This window comes from Triturus cristatus, chromosome 1_2 (assembly GCF_964204655.1).
Source record: "Triturus cristatus chromosome 1_2, aTriCri1.1, whole genome shotgun sequence".
NCBI lineage: Eukaryota > Metazoa > Chordata > Amphibia > Caudata > Salamandridae > Triturus > Triturus cristatus.
In genome coordinates, this window is record NC_140580.1 from 260,380,182 (window position 1) to 260,398,780 (window position 18,599).

Sequence of the window (18,599 nt, forward strand, 5' to 3'; positions counted from 1 at the left end):
GTCAGTGGGCGTGGCCAGGGTGTTGATGGCGGCGAAGGATTTCCCCACCCGGGGCAGCGCTTGCGTCCGCTGCGCGAGAGGGTCCAAGGTGTTGTTGTTGTGGGAGGGGGTCACACAGAAGTCAGCTTTCCAGGTAAGGAACAGTAAAATAAAAGCAAACAGTATTTTAAAACAGGCTATCGCTCCCGGCTTCCGCCTCAGGAGTGTCAGTTTCCTCAGAGCGCGAGCTAGTAATCAGCCCGGCTTTATAGGACGGTTTTGAAAAAGGGGCGTGGCCTCACGTCAGTGGGCGTGGCCAGGGTGTTGATGGCGGCGAAGGATTTCCCCACCCGGGGCAGCGCTTGCGTCCGCTGCGCGAGAGGGTCCAAGGTGTTGTTGTTGTGGGAGGGGGTCACACAGAAGTCAGCTTTCCAGGTAAGGAACAGTAAAATAAAAGCAAACAGTATTTTAAAACAGGCTATCGCTCCCGGCTTCCGCCTCAGGAGTGTCAGTTTCCTCAGAGCGCGAGCTAGTAATCAGCCCGGCTTTATAGGACGGTTTTGAAAAAGGGGCGTGGCCTCACGTCAGTGGGCGTGGCCAGAGTGTTGATGGCGGCGAAGGATTTCCCCACCCGGGGCAGCGCTTGCGTCCGCTGCGCGAGAGGTTCCAAGGTGTTGTCGTTGTGGGAGGGGGTCACACAGAAGTCAGCTTTCCAGGTAAGGAACAGTAAAATAAAAGCAAACAGTATTTTAAAACAGGCTATCGCTCCCGGCTTCCGCCTCAGGAGTGTCAGTTTCCTCTGGGTTGAGGGGTGCCATGGGTTTATAGTCTTGGGAAGGAAAGTATTTTTTTCCTCCATGCACCGGGCGCTCCAATCCCAGAGCTTGGGTACCCAGCATTGAGATACACCTGAGTGGAGTAGTGTGCTCTGTCACTTTCAAATCGGTTGCAGCATAACCTCCCCTTGTAGTGGAAGTATGCAATCAGAACAAACTCAACAGAGCCCATCTGACACCCACAGAAGGGCATGTACTGAGGCCCTGCCCAAATTAGGGCAGAGCAAGTGTGACTGCGGGGTCCTCTGTCTTCATATGGGAGTGCCCATAGGAGAGTCAATAGAGCTGACCACAGCGGAATCCCATGTGATTCCAATGAGCAAGCAATGTCTGCAGGAGAAGAGTAGGGCAGAAATCTCCCACAAGAAGCCCCAATAGTTAGAAAGGTTCCTATCATTCATGTAGCAGGGCCCCCTTCAGGCCGTATGACCCACTGCTGGTGGGTGATCTCAGGCTCTCGTTCCAAGATCTCCACTCTGCTTCATTGGGTCCTGTAGTAAGCTCTTCGGAAGAATGACGAGGAGAAACACTTTGAATGGTGAGAAATTCAAAGTAAGTTTTATTCTCGAAGTAGAGAGACCCACGACATATCCATAACAGGTTTCAAGTCAGAATGACAAACTGCAGAACTAACATTCTAGATCCTGGAACACTTAAAGCAGCACGTTCCATAACATTTAAAGACATACATGAAATACAAATAATTACAATAAATACAACTCGTTACACACACCCCTTCCTATGGATAAAAATAAATAAAATTACAGAAAATTAAATATTGAAATGACATCAATAGTAAACAAAATCATCATGACGAAAACGTGGAGCTCTGACACGAGAACTACACCTAACATTCCTGCTGTCACCAGATCACTTAATATTATCAGGAGTATCGTTGTCATACAAACAACTGGGAAAAGGAGGCACAGAAATATTGTCACCCTCGCCCCTGTTTAGTAAAGGACAAGAGGAGTCAGATGAATTATTAAAAGTGTCATGTTTATGGCTTAGATCACCAAGACTGAACCAATCAGAATCACTTTGAGTTTTAACTTGAGCTTTTACTTTTTCCCGAATTATTTTGGCCTGTTCCTCTGTGAGTTTAATCACAGCATTACGATTCCACCAACCACGATCCTGTAACATGACAGCCATTTTGGAAACCTTAACTATTCTGGCTGGCTCAGAAAATCTTGATTGTCCTTTGCAAACCCGAATAGGTTTCTTAATTAGAACCCAATCACCAGGAGAAAGAGAGGTAACTTTAACATGTTTTCTCACATCATAATTTGCTTTATACGATTGTTGTCTTTCTTTCACATGTTCCCTGACTTTCTGCAAATCAATTTAATGAGAATTACTGTTTCCTTATTTCCCTTTCAACCATGACGGACTGAATAGAGAAATCGGTTTCCTTCCCCTCAATAACATGTAAGGAGAAATATTAGTGGTTGAATGGGGAGTTATATTGTAACTCCAGACCTTTTCACTAATCTACTTGTACACATCCAAACTGTTAGCCAAAGCTGTCTGAACACCGTCTTTCCACAACTTATTAGCTCTTTCTACCAAACCATTTGAGGCGGGGCTATACAATGGTACTAAAATGTGCTTAATAGAAACATCACTCATGAAATTTTCGAATTCACCAGATGTAAAATGGGTCCCATTATCAGTTACAATCTCAGAAGGGAGCCCTTCAATCAAGAAAAGACGTTTTAAAAACGAGATAACTGATTTAGAATCGGAATTTTTAACGAAAGAGAAATACAACCACTTAGAGAAGTAGTCAATTATGACAATCAAAAACTTACTATCACTCCCAAGCAAGTTGAAAGGGCCAGAAAAATCCAGTCCTAATTTCTGCCACGGACCTCTAGGCCATTAAACTGGGCATAAAGGGGAGGTAGAAGTGCGCCAATGTTTATCAGAACATAAACATTCAGGGCATTTGTCAATAAAGGACTTAACTTGACCATCTATACCTGGCCACCAGTACACATCCTTAATTTTCCGGACAGTACTTGAAATCCCTAAATGACCCTCAAGAGCGAGAACAATAATTTTGCTTCTCAAACTCTCAGGTGATACAATTTTATCATCCCTAAGTAAAATGTCATTAACTATTGATAGTTCTGACGCAATTTGCAAAAAACATTTGTCTTGCATAGACAAGCTTCTATAACACGGCCAACCCTGGACTAAGAATTTCTTCACCCTTTCCAGACAAAGATCCTTACGTCCACATTCAATCCATTCATCCTCAGATAATTTACTCATTTGTGTCAAATCATTAATAGTAAAGACCACATCAGAATCTAAATTCTTGCCAAGATCCGATACCTCATCCTCCAACGGAATTCGAGACAGTCTGCCCTGACGTTTTTACCCCCAGGAATGTATTTAATATCAAAGTTAAATTCTTGTAGTCTAGCTAGCAGTCTGATCAATCTAGAGGAAGCTTTGTTGGAGCTACTGTCACCTAGCATGTAAATTAAAGGTTTATGGTATGTAAAAAGTTGAAATCTCGACCTCCAAATGTACATTTTAAACTTTTCTACAGACCAGGAGCATGCCAAAGCCTCTCGCTCTATTGTGCTATAATTAGATTCAGCACTGCTTAATGTTCTGGAAGCGAATGCTATAGTGTACTCATTACCGTCAACAATGTGGCTTACAACTGCACCTAGCCCTTTTGAGCTGGCATCCACAGTCACAACACAAGTCTGACCATGAGAGAAAGCTTTTATAGCTGGTGCTTCCAAAAATAATTTTTTCACAGAATCAAAAGACAACTGAGTATCTTCAGACCAGACATACTTCGAAAAAATTTTTAACAAATCTCTGAGACGTTGCACTAGGATTGATTAACTCTGAACAAAACGAGCGTAATATTCGCCAAGCCCTAAAAAGGCTCTTAAAGCATCTTTATCTTGAGGTCTGGGAGCATCTTTGATAGCATTGATTAAAGATAACTTGGGTCTTATACCATTAACCAAATTATTGTGCCCTAAGTAATCTACTTTTTTTTTTTTTTATTAGTCATATCTGCAATAATTACAAAACAATACAACCGGTAACACCAGCCAGTCGTTGTCGCAGCATATCAATATACATAGTGTTGTCATGTGTCATGCAGTGATGCACATATTCCAAAGTTGGTCGCGTCATCCTGATAGTGGACAATACATATTTTAGAATATGTCCTTAAGCTTCAGGGGCTACGCATATTTAACATAGTTTCATGTAGACGTGAACAGATAGAACCCACATGCAGTTATCATAAAAGCCGTACAGTCACACACAATCCCGTACAATTGACCTTGGTCTCTATTCTAGATCTTAAAAAAGGAAAACGTGGTCCAACCTTTCGCGGAGAATCCCCGAGTACTAACTCCATCTACTACAGAAACTACCCATCCAAGGTGTCACTATGTGCTTCTGTGTCCTGCCGTTCTTGAGCCCACCGCACGAACGGCTCCCATATATCGCAAGGCCGGGATGCTGACGGCATCAGCTCCCAGAATGTGTTCAACTGTGTATGACCATATGTTACATCAGCCAGCCAGCCCTTTATCGAAGGCACCTCCTTCTGCCCCAGCACACCGCTACCTACCTTTTAGCGAATAATAGAAGTAAAGCATGCAATTTGCGCTATTTTGGTGGAGTATCTCTAACATACCCCAATATACCAAGTGCAGGGGATGGGATATCTGAGCGCCCAACAATCTGATTCACCAAAGTAAAAATGTGAGACCAATAACTCGATCATCGGGCAGGACCATGCTATGTGTAAAAAAAGAGGCAGGGGAATATCTACATCTCCAGCATTCATCGGTCTCCCGGAGCCCCATTCTTTTCAGACTAATAGGTGTCCTGTAAAATCTGTGCAAGTATTTAAAATGTATTAACAGTAACCTATAGTTGGGAGATAGCTCAGTGAGTTGCCCACAACAGAAGATCCATTGGTCCTCAGTCAGCGGGGATTGGAGGTCCTCATTCCAATATTGGAGGGATTTAGGTATGACTACTGGTGCTGTGTTCTGCATTTGCCTGTATATACGGGTGACCAACTTGCGTGGAGATGGGGAGCCCACCACGCCCTCCAAAGCAGTGACTGTCGGAGGGGCCGCCGGGAAGTCCCCGCTAAGTGCGCGGCATGCTGCCCGCAATTTGTGATACAGAAACAATTCAGAGAAGGGCACAGTGGGGCCCTCCTCTGCCACCGGGGGGGACATGAATGTGTTGTCGGGAAAGAGATCAGCAAATGTATAAAGGTGCAATTTCTTCACTAGGGGTTTGCCAACGCCATCTTCAATACACGGCAACATCGGGTTGTGCACCAAGGAAAGCGAGGGGGCATAGAGCAATAGGATTCTCACCCTCTTGCGCAATTCCTCCCATCCCCATCATAATGTTCCAGCAGTATCTACATTCCCTCTAGGGCGTTTCGCTTTTACACATATTGCTACTTTTAGCGGAACTGGCGCAACAGCATCCCGTTCCACTGCCACATGTGGTTGAAAGGGAGTTGGGTGGGTCCAAAAATGCAAATATTGGGCTTGAGCGCAAAGCGCATATAGCCGCATGTCTGGGGCGCCCAAGACTCCTTGCTTTAAGGGTAGCGTCAGCATGTCCCAGGACACCCTCGCCTGCCTGCTTGCCCATGCCAGTTCAACCAAATGCGATCTCAAGGTGTTGAAAAAATGCGATGTAAGCGGAATCGGTATGTTTGCGAACATGTAAAGGAATAAGTAGTCTACCTCTTGAGTGACAAATCTACACTTGTTTTTATTAATAGTCATACCGACTGCCTCAAGTTTTTGTAAAACTTTATTAAGTAGGGAATCATGTGATTCTAGGGTAGCCGTATGAATTAAGATATCATCCTGAAAGGCTTGGATTCCATTTATATTGGAAAACAGTTTGTCCATTAGGCATTGGAACACACTAGCCGCAGATGCTAATCCGAATGGCATGCAATTATACATAAAGACACCAAAAGGAGTAACAAATGTGGTTAAGGTTTGAGACTCTTTGGAGAGTGAAATTTGATGATACACTGATTTTAGATCGATTGTGGTGAAATACTTGCTACCACCCAGATTTGCCAACATTTCTTGAATTCTGGGTAGGGGATGGCAGTCCACCACAATGTTTCGATTCAGAACTCTTAAGTCAGCACATAAACGAATCTCACCTGAACTGTTGCCGGCCACAACGGCAGCGGAAACCCATTCCGAGGATTCTACAGGTGTTATGATGTCTTGTGAACATAAATCATTAAGTGTTTTTCTCAAATCCTCTCTAGCAGACAAAGGGATTGGTCTACATTTTTGAACCACAGGAAGAAGCATTCTTTTTAAGTTTAATAGTGTGTTGAAAGTCTTTAACCAAGCCTACCTTATCAGAAAACACACTGGAATATTTGGATAACAAATTCGTTATATCGGAATCATTGTACCTTTTGAGCACACTAACAGAGTCATGTGCAATTGAAGAAATTGGTAGATCCCCTAAAACCACAGGCTCAGAATGTCCCGGTCTTAAGATGATCCCGAGGTCAGCCTGATCTTGCCAACCTAAAATGTCACAGCCATTCAGGGCAACATACATTTTGGTGTAAATTTCCCTACCTTTAAATATGATAGAATCTGAGAAATACCCATGCATGGTGATATCAAATTCACCAAATGCCTTAGGGTTGACATCTGTAGGTTTAAGGAGGACTTTCGACCAAAATTTATTGAAGGTTTTCTCATCTAAAATTGTGATCGGAGACCCTGAATCGGCCATGACATTAACATCAATGGGGCCAATTAAAACACTGCATAAAGGACCTTTGCATCTTTTTGTATCTCCGCGTAAGGTATTAATTTCAATAGTGGATAACATGTTATTCATAGCATTACAGAGTTCATCTTGTTCAACATTGACACAATTAAGTTTACTCTTATGTCTGGTCGATTTGCATACCGTATACAAATGACCAATCTTCTTACACGTGTTGTATCTTTTTCCTTGTGCAGGACAATTTACATAATTGCCCATATGATACTTAGAACCACATCTGTAGCATGAACCTTTTTTTTCAACCGTAATATTAGATTTTACTTTAGTGGAAACAGCATTTACATTAGGTTCATTAGGCACAGTATTGGGGTTAATCTGCATAACCTCTGAACTAGTCGATGGTTTGTTGGCAGAATCTTGTGTTAAAATTTTGGATGAGACTACAGATCGTTCGATGCTTCTAGCAATATCCATTACTTTGGCCAGAGAAGGATTTTTACAAGTGAAAATACGTTCTTGTATTTTCTTGCTATGGCAATTGAAAACTAATTGGTCCCGCAAATATGTATCTAAATGAGAATCAAATTGACACTTAGCTGCCAAAACCCGTAAAACTGCCAAATAATCCTCAATAGATTCCTCTTGTGTTTGTTTGTGTTTAAAGAATAAATGACGCTCTACCATAACAGATGGTTCATCAACATAATCTGGCTAAAGCCTCAGAATAGACATTTCACCTTTCATCACTAGATGGAGCTGGAATGACAGGTAAATTATCAAAAACATCTTGTCCTGCATTGCCTAAGTGGTTGAATAACAGGTCTTTTTTCCTTGTTGCAGAATACTCGGTGGCATCAATGGCTTCTAAGTAATTATCAAAAATTCGATACCATCTATGCCACGGCATAAGGGGTTTACCAGGATTTGGTAGAAATGGTGGTGGTTGCATGACTTTATTGGATGAAGACATTGTCCAATGAAAATAATAAAAAATATAATATAATCTAATGTAAAATGTTTTCTAATGTAACAAGTAATTATTCTAATTCTGAATTATATTATAAGCTGTGCATAAATTGGAAATAAATGTCATGTGATATATATATATATATATATATATATATATATATATTTGCAATACCTAGGAGAAAAGCAAAGTGAGTAAAATTTAATTAAGATAAATAAATAAACGATAAAACAAGAATTAACAGTCACCACTTAGTAAATCAGGCAATGAGGAACATACAGGAACGTGTGCCTGTCACGGTAGAAAGCGATACCAAAGGGGATGATGGACGGAGCGCTTGAGTAAATCAAACACTCACCCCCAGTCAACTGATCTGGGTTTCATCCATCATCATTCTTTAGCTCACTCCACCACCCCAATTCAGACATGGCCATATGCAAATCAGTCTGACCCTGTGCCTCATGGGAACAGTCCAGCCCGAACTGCCAAGCCATGTCTTCCCTGGACCGGAAACAAGCATCCTGGGACCGGTTTTGTGTTCATAACCCTCATCAGCCAGGCTATCTTGAATCCAGTGGCAAAGTGAGCAAGGGACCCACGTCTGGGCATACCCTGCCAACTTAGGGCGAACAAAGCGATACCAAAGGGGATGATGGACGGAGCGCTTGAGCAAATCAAACACTCACCCCCAGTCAACTGATCTGGGTTTGATCCATCCTCATTCTTTAGCTCACTCCACCACCCCAGTTCAGACATGGCCATATGCAAATCAGTCTGACCCTGTGCCTCATGGGAACAGTCCAGCCCGAACTGCCAAGCCATGTCTTCCCTGGACCGGAAACAAGCATCCTGGGACCGGTTTCGGGTTCATAACCCTCATCAGCCAGGCTATCTTGAATCCAGTGGCAAAGTGAGCAAGGGACCCACGTCTGGGCATACCCTGCCAACTTAGGGCGAACAAAGCGATACCAAAGGGGATGATGGACGGAGCGCTTGAGCAAATCAAACACCCCCAGTCAACTGATCTGGGTTTAATCCATCATCATTCTTTAGCTCACTCCACCACCCCAGTTCAGACATGGCCATATGCAAATCAGTCTGACCCTGTGCCTCATGGGAACAGTCCAGCTCGAACTGCCAAGCCATGTCTTCCCTGGACCGGAAACAAGCATCCTGGGACCGGTTTCGGGTTCATAACCCTCATCAGCCTGGCTATCTTGAATCCAGTGGCAAAGTGAGCAAGGGACCCACGTCTGGGCATACCCTGCCAACTTAGGGCGAACAAAGTGATACCAAAGGGGATGATGGATGGAGCGCTTGAGCAAATCAAACACTCACCCCCAGTCAACTAATCTGGGTTTAATCCATCATCATTCTTTAGCTCACTCCACCACCCCAGTTCAGACATGGCCATATGCAAATCAGTCTGACCCTGTGCCTCATGGGAACAGTCCAGCCCGAACTGCCAAGCCATGTCTTCCCTGGACCGAAAACAAGCATCCTGGGACCGGTTTCGGGTTCATAACCCTCATCAGCCAGGCTATCTTGAATCCAGTGGCAAAGTGAGCAAGGGACCCACGTCTGGGCATACCCTGCCAACCGGTCCTAGGAAGCTTGTTTCCGGTCCAGGGAAGGCATGGCTTGGCAGTTCGGGCTGGACTGTTCCCATGAGGCACAGGGTCAGACTGATTTGCATATGGCCATGTCTGAACTGGGGTGGCAGAGTGGGCTAAAGAACGGTGATGGATCAACCCCAGATCTGTTGACTGGGTGTGAGTGTTTGATTGGTTCTGATGCTCCGTCCATCACCACCCCCTTTTGTACCGCTTTGTTCGCCATAAGTTGGCACGGTATGCTCAGACGTGAGTCCCTTGCTCACTTTGCCACTGGATTCAAGCAAGCCTGGCTGAAGACGGCTGAAATGCCAGAAACCAGTCCTAGGAAGCTTGTTTCCGGTCCAGGGAAGGCATGGCTTGGCAGTTCGGGCTGGACTGTTCCCATGAGGCACAGGGTCAGACTGATTTGCATATGGCCATGTCTGAACTGGGGTGGCAGAGTGGGCTAAAGAACGGTGATGGATCAAACCCAGATCTGTTGACTGGGTGTGAGTGTTTGATTGGTTCTGATGCTCCGTCTATCACCACCCCCTTTTGTACCGCTTTGTTCGCCATAAGTTGGCAGGGTATGCTCAGACGTGAGTCCCTTGCTCACTTTGCCACTCGATTCAAGCAAGCCTGGCTGAAGACGGCTGAAATGCCAGAAACCGATCCTAGGAAGCTTGTTTCCGGTCCAGGGAAGGCATGGCTTGGCAGTTCGGGCTGGACTGTTCCCATGAGGCATAGGGTCAGACTGATTTGCATATGGCCATGTCTAAACTAGGGTGGCAGAGTGGGCTAAAGAACGGTGATGGATCAAACCCAGATCTGTTGACTGGGTGTGAGTGTTTGATTGGTTCTGATGCTCCGTCCATCACCACCCCCTTTTGTACCGCTTTGTTCGCCATAAGTTGGTAGGGTTTGCTCAGACGTGAGTCCCTTGCTCACTTTGCCACTGGATTCAAGCAAGCCTGGCTGACGACGGCTGAAATGCCAGAAACCGGTCCTAGGAAGCTTGTTTCCGGTCCAGGGAAGGCATGGCTTGGCAGTTGGGGCTGGACTGTTCCCATGAGGCACAGGGTCAGACTGATTTGCATATGGCCATGTCTGAACTGGGGTGACAGAGTGGGCTAAAGAAAGGTGATGGATCAAACCCAGATCTGTTGACTGGGTGTGAGTGTTTGATTGGTTCTGATGCTCCGTCCATCACCACCCCCTTTTGTACCGCTTTGTTCGCCATAAGTTGGCAGGGTATGCTCAGACGTGAGTCCCTTGCTCACTTTGCCACTGGATTCAAGCAAGCCTGGCTGAAGACGGCTGAAATGCCAGAAACCGGTCCTAGGAAGCTTGTTTCCGGTCCAGGGAAGGCATGGCTTGGCAGTTGGGGCTGGACTGTTCCCATGAGGCACAGGGTCAGACTGATTTGCATATGGCCATGTCTGAACTGGGGTGGCAGAGTGGGCCAAAGAACGGTGATGGATCAAACCCAGATCTGTTGACTGGGTGTGAGTGTTTGATTGGTTCTGATGCTCCGTCCATCACCACCCCCTTTTGTACCGCTTTGTCACGGTAGAAAAGCACCGCCGAAATCCTTGTCGTAGTGATGATCGAATGAATCCATGCGATGAAACAGGAAGAAAATACCGAAATTACAAAACAAAGAGGGCTGCCGTAGCGTGAGAAGACGTGATGACAGGCTGACGTTGAAACGTGATGATCCTTCACGTAGTAGTCAAAGTCAGAAGAGGAGAAGACGTCGGAACAAGCACCGGGCTTCGCGCATTGAAGAATGGAGAAGAATTTCAAATCCAAGCAAGTTGAAACTGTGAAATCAAAAGTAAACCAGGTACTTCAAGTTTTATAACTGACGGGCGTAACGAAATCCAGCACTCACGCAGAAGATACTACCATGCTAGAATATGTAATCGCCCACAGCCAAAGCGCTAACTCCAAAATTAGTAGAAAAGCTAGAAGCTACCTTGACTTTAGCTCCGACCTGGGCTTTAGATAGGAAAAGCCATCCGGAAAGTACGATAGCACATGTAATTCCCTTTGTGCAAATAGATTTGATGAAATAGGAGATTGTAGTTTCCTGGCCGAAAACCTTCCTAGGTGCGGAGCGGAAATTAAGTAAAGCGATGCTTGTGCTTGACACAAGAAGGTCGGTGGGTCTTCAGATAAATCCTCTGTAAAGTCATAAGACAAATCGTCGCCAATATATGTAGTAAGCTCTTCGGAAGAATGACGAGGAGAAACACTTTGAATGGTGAGAAATTCAAAGTACGTTTTATTCTCGAAGTAGAGAGACCCACGACATATCCATAACAGGTTTCAAGTCAGAATGACAAACTGCAGAACTAGCATTCTAGATCCTGGAACACTTAAAGCAGCACGTTCCATAACATTTAAAGACATACATGAAATACAAATAATTACAATAAATACAACTCGTTACAGGTCCTCGCCTTGCGGGTCTTTGCTAGCCTCTCCAACAATACTGCTATGGGTCATCAAGGCTGTCTGATCACCCAGGAGGCTGCGGGGTGGGGGGTGGGCGGGGAGTCTCAGGCTAGCCTCAAGTCCAGGATAGCTGCCTAACGATGTTCACTTGAGCCCCCATCCACACTCCAATTCTCCAGTGACCTTCAGAGATCGTCCAGGACCAGCACACCGGCAGAGGCACAAGGCCGCCAGTCCCCATCCAGAATGCATAACCTTCCTACAAAGGGAGAGTGAGAGGGCACTCACCCAGTTCCAGGTAAGCTGCAGGGATGCCTTTTTAGCTAAACTGTCTCTCACCTGCAAAATGCAGAACTCATTTGTTGCATTATATGAACAATTTTACTCACTGGCAATCTATTTCTAGAATCTAAACCAAACATGGATTCCAAGTGATCCGCCAATTTAGTTATCAGCCTGGCACACCTTTAAGCATGTTACACAAGCACATCGAGGAAAATGTAGACTCCTCAGGAGACCTTAAGGAACAAAGAAACTGACTAAGTGGAGAGAACAAGCTTTACCCTTACAGCATGAACAATAGAAATGTCTGGATGAGGGAGAGAGGTGGCAAACACGCCTAATGTTTGCCCTCTAGGATGGCTCGGATCAGTCCTTCCATTCGAACAAGTTCTTGTGCCCCACATAGGGTGAGTGGCACTGCTTTACTTTGCAAGGCTTTCACTGGAGGTAGTTGTTATGCAGCATAATGTAGTCTTCAGTCAGGTAGAGATCTTAATATTATCTATTGGAGCTAGAGAGTACAGCAGGGAGCTTCTTGTGGCTCTGCTCAGCTCCAACAGTTTTCTACCCATCCTAACTTTCATATTCAAATATTACAAATGTTGCTCTAATACTCTTTGCTTGCTGAACCACTTTAGAGAAAGATGCAAGGAAAATACCACACTCCTCTTCTCGTATTATGAGAACCTAGGATAAGATTAGTATTCCAAGTACTGAAGAAAAAACTACATCGCATAACTCGCAACGCCTCTGTAATCTCTTCTTTCTTCCAGGTCTGTTTATCTATCCTCTCTCCTTCAAGTTCTCTACTGTCACCGAAAATCAAGGAATCATGGGATGAACCACAACCACACTTATAAAATCAATGCCCTTCCTTCTGTACTCACAGCTTTGAACCTCTCCTTCACTTGAATTGGAAATAGGTATGACCTCCCTCCTTTTGGCACTTCACCTAGGAGTTTCATTTTCAGATAATCTCTCATATCCACCAATTTGTCTCTGACTACTCTTCTCTCATTCTGTCTCTTTTCTGCCACTTTTTCTCTTTTACTCACTATTTTTGAGTTGCCAGTCATTCACCTCCTACTATCTAGCCTCACCTACCCACCAGGGGCGTAACACAGGCCCCCGCAGTGCGGGGGGGCTGCGAGCTGCAGGGGGGCCCCCACAGCACAATACTCTAGCCCAAGAGCTCGGATTAGATCCGGAGTGGGGACCCCTCCGTGTACGTGGCAGGGGCGCCCCTCAACTTTCGTTACGCCACTGCTACCCACACCAGTCTTAGGTTTCCTTCCTTTTAACACCTCAAAGGAAACGACCTTTGGTACTGTCATGTCGGTCATTGCCATTCTGTATGCTGCCACTCTTTCCTTCTGTTACTTCTTTTAGTTCTAGTAATCACTGGTGTGGTTTGTACACCTACCGAATTAACCTTTCTCTCAGTGTACTGTGCAGTATCACTCAATTCCAATACCCACCACATGATCCTAGCTCCAGGTATCATCCTTTATCATCTAACGTTAATATAGCTTTTTTTTGCCTTCCATCATTCCATATCTGTCCCCTCTTCCAGTACTTTTTCTTCCTTCATCTCATGGTTCCCATCCACTTTTCCCTTTTGGATGATATCCTGTCCACACTCATTACAACGAAAACTTTCTAAGGTTGAGCCTGCAACTGTGCTAGCACATGCGTCTCACTTGCGAGACACTATTGTTTTTCAAAGGGGATTGGAACCTCACCCATTGCTTACAATTCGTTGACTGCAGTGTCACTTCTTCTTTGCTGCCTCCTAATTAGATAGCGCAGACCAGGCGTCGCTTCCAGTTTATTCTCTGGTCTCTGGACCAAGCACAGATTGATTCTTCCTAATTAGTGTCTCTCCACTGCTGGCGCTGTGATTGAGGTACTTTTTTTGTTGCTTTTTGGCCCATTTTGTTTCTTTACCCTCCCACCCACCACTTCTCCATGTTGCTGTCTCCGCTTCTCGCACTGTGATTGAGGTTTTTGTTTAAATTGTTTTTACTGTTTTGTCCGTGTTGTTGTTTGCCCGTGTTGCTTCTTTTCTGTTGCTCGCTAAAAGATCTGTCAGTAGCCTACGAACACTTTCAATTGTGCTGAAACATGTGACATCCTCCCTCCCCTTGCTGCCACACCTTAACTCCCACTTTATCGCTTTCCAGAGTATTTCTTTTTTTTATTATTACAATTCCAGCACTTATTGGCAGCTATGGCAGTACAAGAGTTCGATGATGTGGTCAGTTGTCTGGACTACACGTCTTTTAGCATTCATCTTTCATATGTCATAATTGCTACTGCTTTTGCTTGGAATGTTAGAATGTTGGGAATGAGAGTTCTGCAAGGTGGGAAGCAAAAGTTGGCAGTTGATGGAGAGTTGGCTGCTCGTCAGGGGTCGTTACTGGTATCTGAATAAACTACCTTTGTTCTACTTTTGTACTGTCATCTTCCTAAAACTAGTGACAAGGATAGAATGCCAAACTGGTGGCGCTCTGTTGTGCAAGATTTGCCTTGGATCCATATTCAGTGATCCTGAAAAGGTCTATGATCCCCTATTTCATCCTGTGATAATATTTTTGGTGATGGTCAGGTGAAAGTGTAGCAGCCTTTTGGACTGAGCAGCAAGTATTGGTAACTGAGTTGGTGTACCATGCGGAAGAATGCCAGGAGAATAGTCTTTAGTTGAAGACTTTATTGAGTCTTAATAAAAGATATAAAAGTACCGGATCCACAGCATAACGGCAGTTAGCTTCAGAGATAGAAAGGCAGGAATGAAACCAAAGCGGATTCTAGAATATAGAACCAGAGAAGAGTAAAGGAAACAGAGAAAGGGCACAGATAGAAAGAGAAGAAAGATGAGAATGTTACAGTTGGCCTATTTATAATTGTATGTTTTGTCCGCAAGCCAACTGTGAGGGTGGATGATGGGACCCGGGGGGACCGCGGCGCGAGCCGGGTGTCCCCCTGGGAAGGTTCGCGCGATGGTACAGACCACGCAGCGAATCACGAGTTAGGTAGGGGGCGGGGCTTAGGTTTTCACCCGGGAGAGGCGGTTAGGCGGGAAACGAGCGCTGAGGCAGAGAGACGGTCGTTTTTTGTGACCCTCCCTCCCACCCTCTTTTTCTGTAAAAAAAAAAAAAAAAAAAAAATGAATAAATAAATAAATAAAAATAAATAAATAAAAAAAATAAAAAAAAATATTAATAATAAAGTATAAAAATATATATATATATATATATATATTCGTCCAAAAGTTGCCACACTTGCGAGGACGCACACAACAAAAGGTCGGATCAGCAATCCTTTATTGAAGCAGAACTAGCAGCTGCACTGGCAATATCTCGGCCTTGCCCTACGCGTTTCGGAGCCCTTGCTCCTTGATCACGGGCTGACGCGCTGTTAGCAGATACAAACAGGAAGGGGTCCACAATTACCATTTATATCGCCCTCTGGTGGGCTATGTTGTTTCAAGGTTACTTGGGACTTGTAGTTCTGTCTGTAAAAATGAAACCCATGGTGGGTTCCGCTGAACAGCATATGCCTCCAAACACTTGAATAGTGTCCCCAGTGTACTTGCCAGTTCTAATACACGCTGCCTTTCATTCCGCTACAGCGGTTCCGGTGTATCCAAAAACCAGCGGTCCACTTTCATTCTCGTGGCGGTGCTGCCCTCTCGACCCTGGCAGGCCGATACAAATTCGTCCAAAAGTTGCCACACTTGCGAGGACGCACACAACAAAAGGTCGGATATGTATATATATATATATGAATTTTTTGATCTTAAGTCACGTTTAGGACAGGTGACATTTTGTTTCATTTCATGTGTGTTTCTTTCATGCGGTTTTTTGAGGGTTTGGATAGTCTGGAGCGGGCTTATCCTTCCCTCTGGGGCGGGGGGAGGGTGGAAGAAAAGCTGGACAGGTAAACCAAAATGGTCAAAAAGGAAATGATGCCATTGGGGCAGTACATGGGGTAATTTATGGTAAATTTTGGTTGGGGTATTTTTGGAATTGTTTGTGGCAAAAATGTTTGGGAAGCAATTTGATAATATTTATATTGTCTCAATAAGTGGTTCTTAGTTACCTGTCCTAATAAAGTGACCTTTTTTGCTAAGTCAAAATTTGGTGTGGTCTGTCTTATTGCGCGATGATGTCTGTGAGAGACACAGCGCATGTAGAACTTTTATTTGACAAGCAGGAGCAGTGTTGGCGAGAAGCAGGTGTGCAGGCTCGAGGATGCATTCCGCGGGAGCGCATGTGAAGCGCGAAGCATTATGTTTGAGTGGGGAAAGAAACCAGGTCCCAGCACTTTTGCCGCTTGGAATCTGCCCAGGCGCAGGGAGGTGCACTTACCAGCGATATCAGGGGCAGAAATTGGGCCTCCGCTGGTGTAGCTCATTCAAGGCACAGGCGAGGAGAACGTCATGGCGTTTTCTCGTTGAGGACGCCGCTTCCTACAAGAAGTGATTGCATGGGATGGACTGGAGGCTCTGCCCTGAACAGAGTGATTTGATTGAAAGAACAGTTCAGAATAGCTGTTGGATCTGAAACGCTAACATTTCAGTACTGGGAAAGTAAATTCTAGAACTGATTCTAGAACTGGGTTTTCATTTGTAAAAAATAAACTGTGTGCTAATTGCCATTGCATTGTACTGTGTGTGTGTGTGTGAGTTGGAGTCTAAGATCACCATATGTGCTGATTAAGATGGGTATGTATATTAAGTAGTGTTTAATGTTAAGTTTTACAGAATGTTATATATGACTTAACCTTTGTCATTCTATCATTTTGGTCAAATTGAAAGCACCTACAATTGTCTACAACTGTATATTGTGCAGGGTGATTGTTCAAGAGTTTTCATTCCTATTCCAATGGGTTGACATGAACTTCCCAGGACATCCCCGGGCCTCAAAGAGAGATTCCTCCTGGGCCGCACACCAGTCCACCCCTTGGCGCCACTTTCGCTGGGTAGGGGGTTTGGCCTCAATATCTCGCTTGACCACAGCAACTGCAGTGCCCAGAAAGTGCTTGTCGGCTCTAGAGCCGTCCAGTCCATCAAACACCCCCAGAAGAAGACGCAGGGGATCGTGGGGGTCCTGCCAACCCAGGGTCTGCATAAGCTCTGATTCCACTCCCGACCAGAACGGGGCAAGGCCCGGACAGGACCAGACCATGTGATAAAAGTCAGCCGGAGCTTGGCCACATCATGTGCGCTCCGGGGAGGGGCACAGTCCCGCCTTATGTAGGTGCTCAGGAGTGAGGTGGGCCATGTGAAGATAGTAAAGTTGAATGAGACAGAGTTTAGAGGAGGTCGTAAGGGTTTTGGGGGCCATGAGGGCATCACACCAGTCAGCCTCTTCTAGGGCACCCAACCATCCTTCCCAGAGGGTCCGCAGCAGGTCTAGTGTAGTGGGGTCATTGTTCACTAGGGATCGGTATATTCGTGACACCCCTCCTCTTCCCAGGTTTCCCATCATAACCTGTGCTTCCAACAGGCTAAACTTGGGCAGTGACGTGCCTGGCGGGATGTGTACGGTGAGGGGATGAGGGCGTGACAGAGTTATAGATACTTATAAAATTGGGAGGTGTGAAAGGAATGGTGCTGCTGTAGATCGGAGAAGACCCTGACTAGATTCCCCACCCAGACATCTCCAAGGAGTGAGATCCCCACGTGATCCCACTGCCGAAAGGGTCGATGTTTCACGCAGCCACGTGCCCTGCCATAGGGGTGTATGTTGAGTGAGTCGCTGTCCCAGTGCGTGTATCGTAGGGCGGAGCGCCAGGCCACGAGGACCGCTCTGGTGATTGGTAGGATTGCCTGCGGAATGGGAGCCCCGTATAAGTAGGCTTGGATTTGCGGGAAGTCCATTGTTCTAAGTTCAGTCCAATAGGCCCGGTCAGACCACCCTCCAGTGAACCAATCATGGATGACAAGGAGTCTGGTAGCCCAGTAGTAGTGGTGAAGATTTGTCAAACCCATGCCTCCGTCAAAGGGTGGGATCCGACAGCGGGCCAGGGTGATACGTGGCCTCCCACCCCCCCCCCCCCCCCCCCCACAAAAACCTTGTAATCACCCCATCAAAGTCTCAGAACCAACTACCCGGGAGATGAAAGGTGGTATTCTGAATGATGTAGAGGAAGTGGGGAAGGATCATCATTATAAAAAGTGCCCCTCTTCCAAGGGAGTTAAGAGGTAGTGTTTGCCAGCGCTTGAGGTCGGTTTTGGCTTTCGTGACCAGGGGGGTAATATTAAGTGCCCATTCCAGCTCAGGGAGCAGACTCACCCAGATCCCAAGGTACTTGAATGATTGTCTCCTGATAGGGATATTAGACTGCCAATCAAAGCAAGCCCTTGAAAGATGTAGGGGGATCAGAGTGGACTTAGCCAGGTTGAGTCGCAGGCCTGAGGACATTCTCGAAAGCTCGGAGCACCTCCAGGCAGTGGGGACCGGAGCATTCCGGATCAGCCAAGAAAAGTAGGACATCGCGTATAGGGCGATTTTGTCCACTTGGTGGGGTCCCAGGACCAGCCACGGATTTGGGGGTCATTATGTATGAGGCAGGCCAGAGGTTCCATCGCTAGCGCGAATAAAAGGGGTGAGAGGGGGCACCCATGACGCGTGCCCCTCCGGATTTGAAATGCCTCTGAGAGGGCATCATAGGCTAGGACCC

General features: G+C 45.6%; 1 protein-coding gene across 3 annotated transcripts in view; it reads left to right on the forward strand.

Moving 5' to 3' along the window:
- The first annotated feature begins 293 nt into the window (after window positions 1-293).
- Window positions 294-18,599, forward strand: part of ARL6 (ARF like GTPase 6) — a 955,202-nt gene continuing 936,896 nt past the window's right edge. Inside the window, exon 1 of one of the 3 annotated variants that reach the window (XM_085603578.1) lies at window positions 294-414. In XM_085603578.1, coding sequence (XP_085459704.1) covers window positions 307-414 — 108 coding nt within the window. In that variant the 5' untranslated portion in view covers window positions 294-306. Of the gene's footprint in view, window positions 415-566; window positions 696-18,599 lie in introns of those variants that run through there. The other 2 variants (XM_085603577.1, XM_085603576.1) reach the window with 2 other exon arrangements.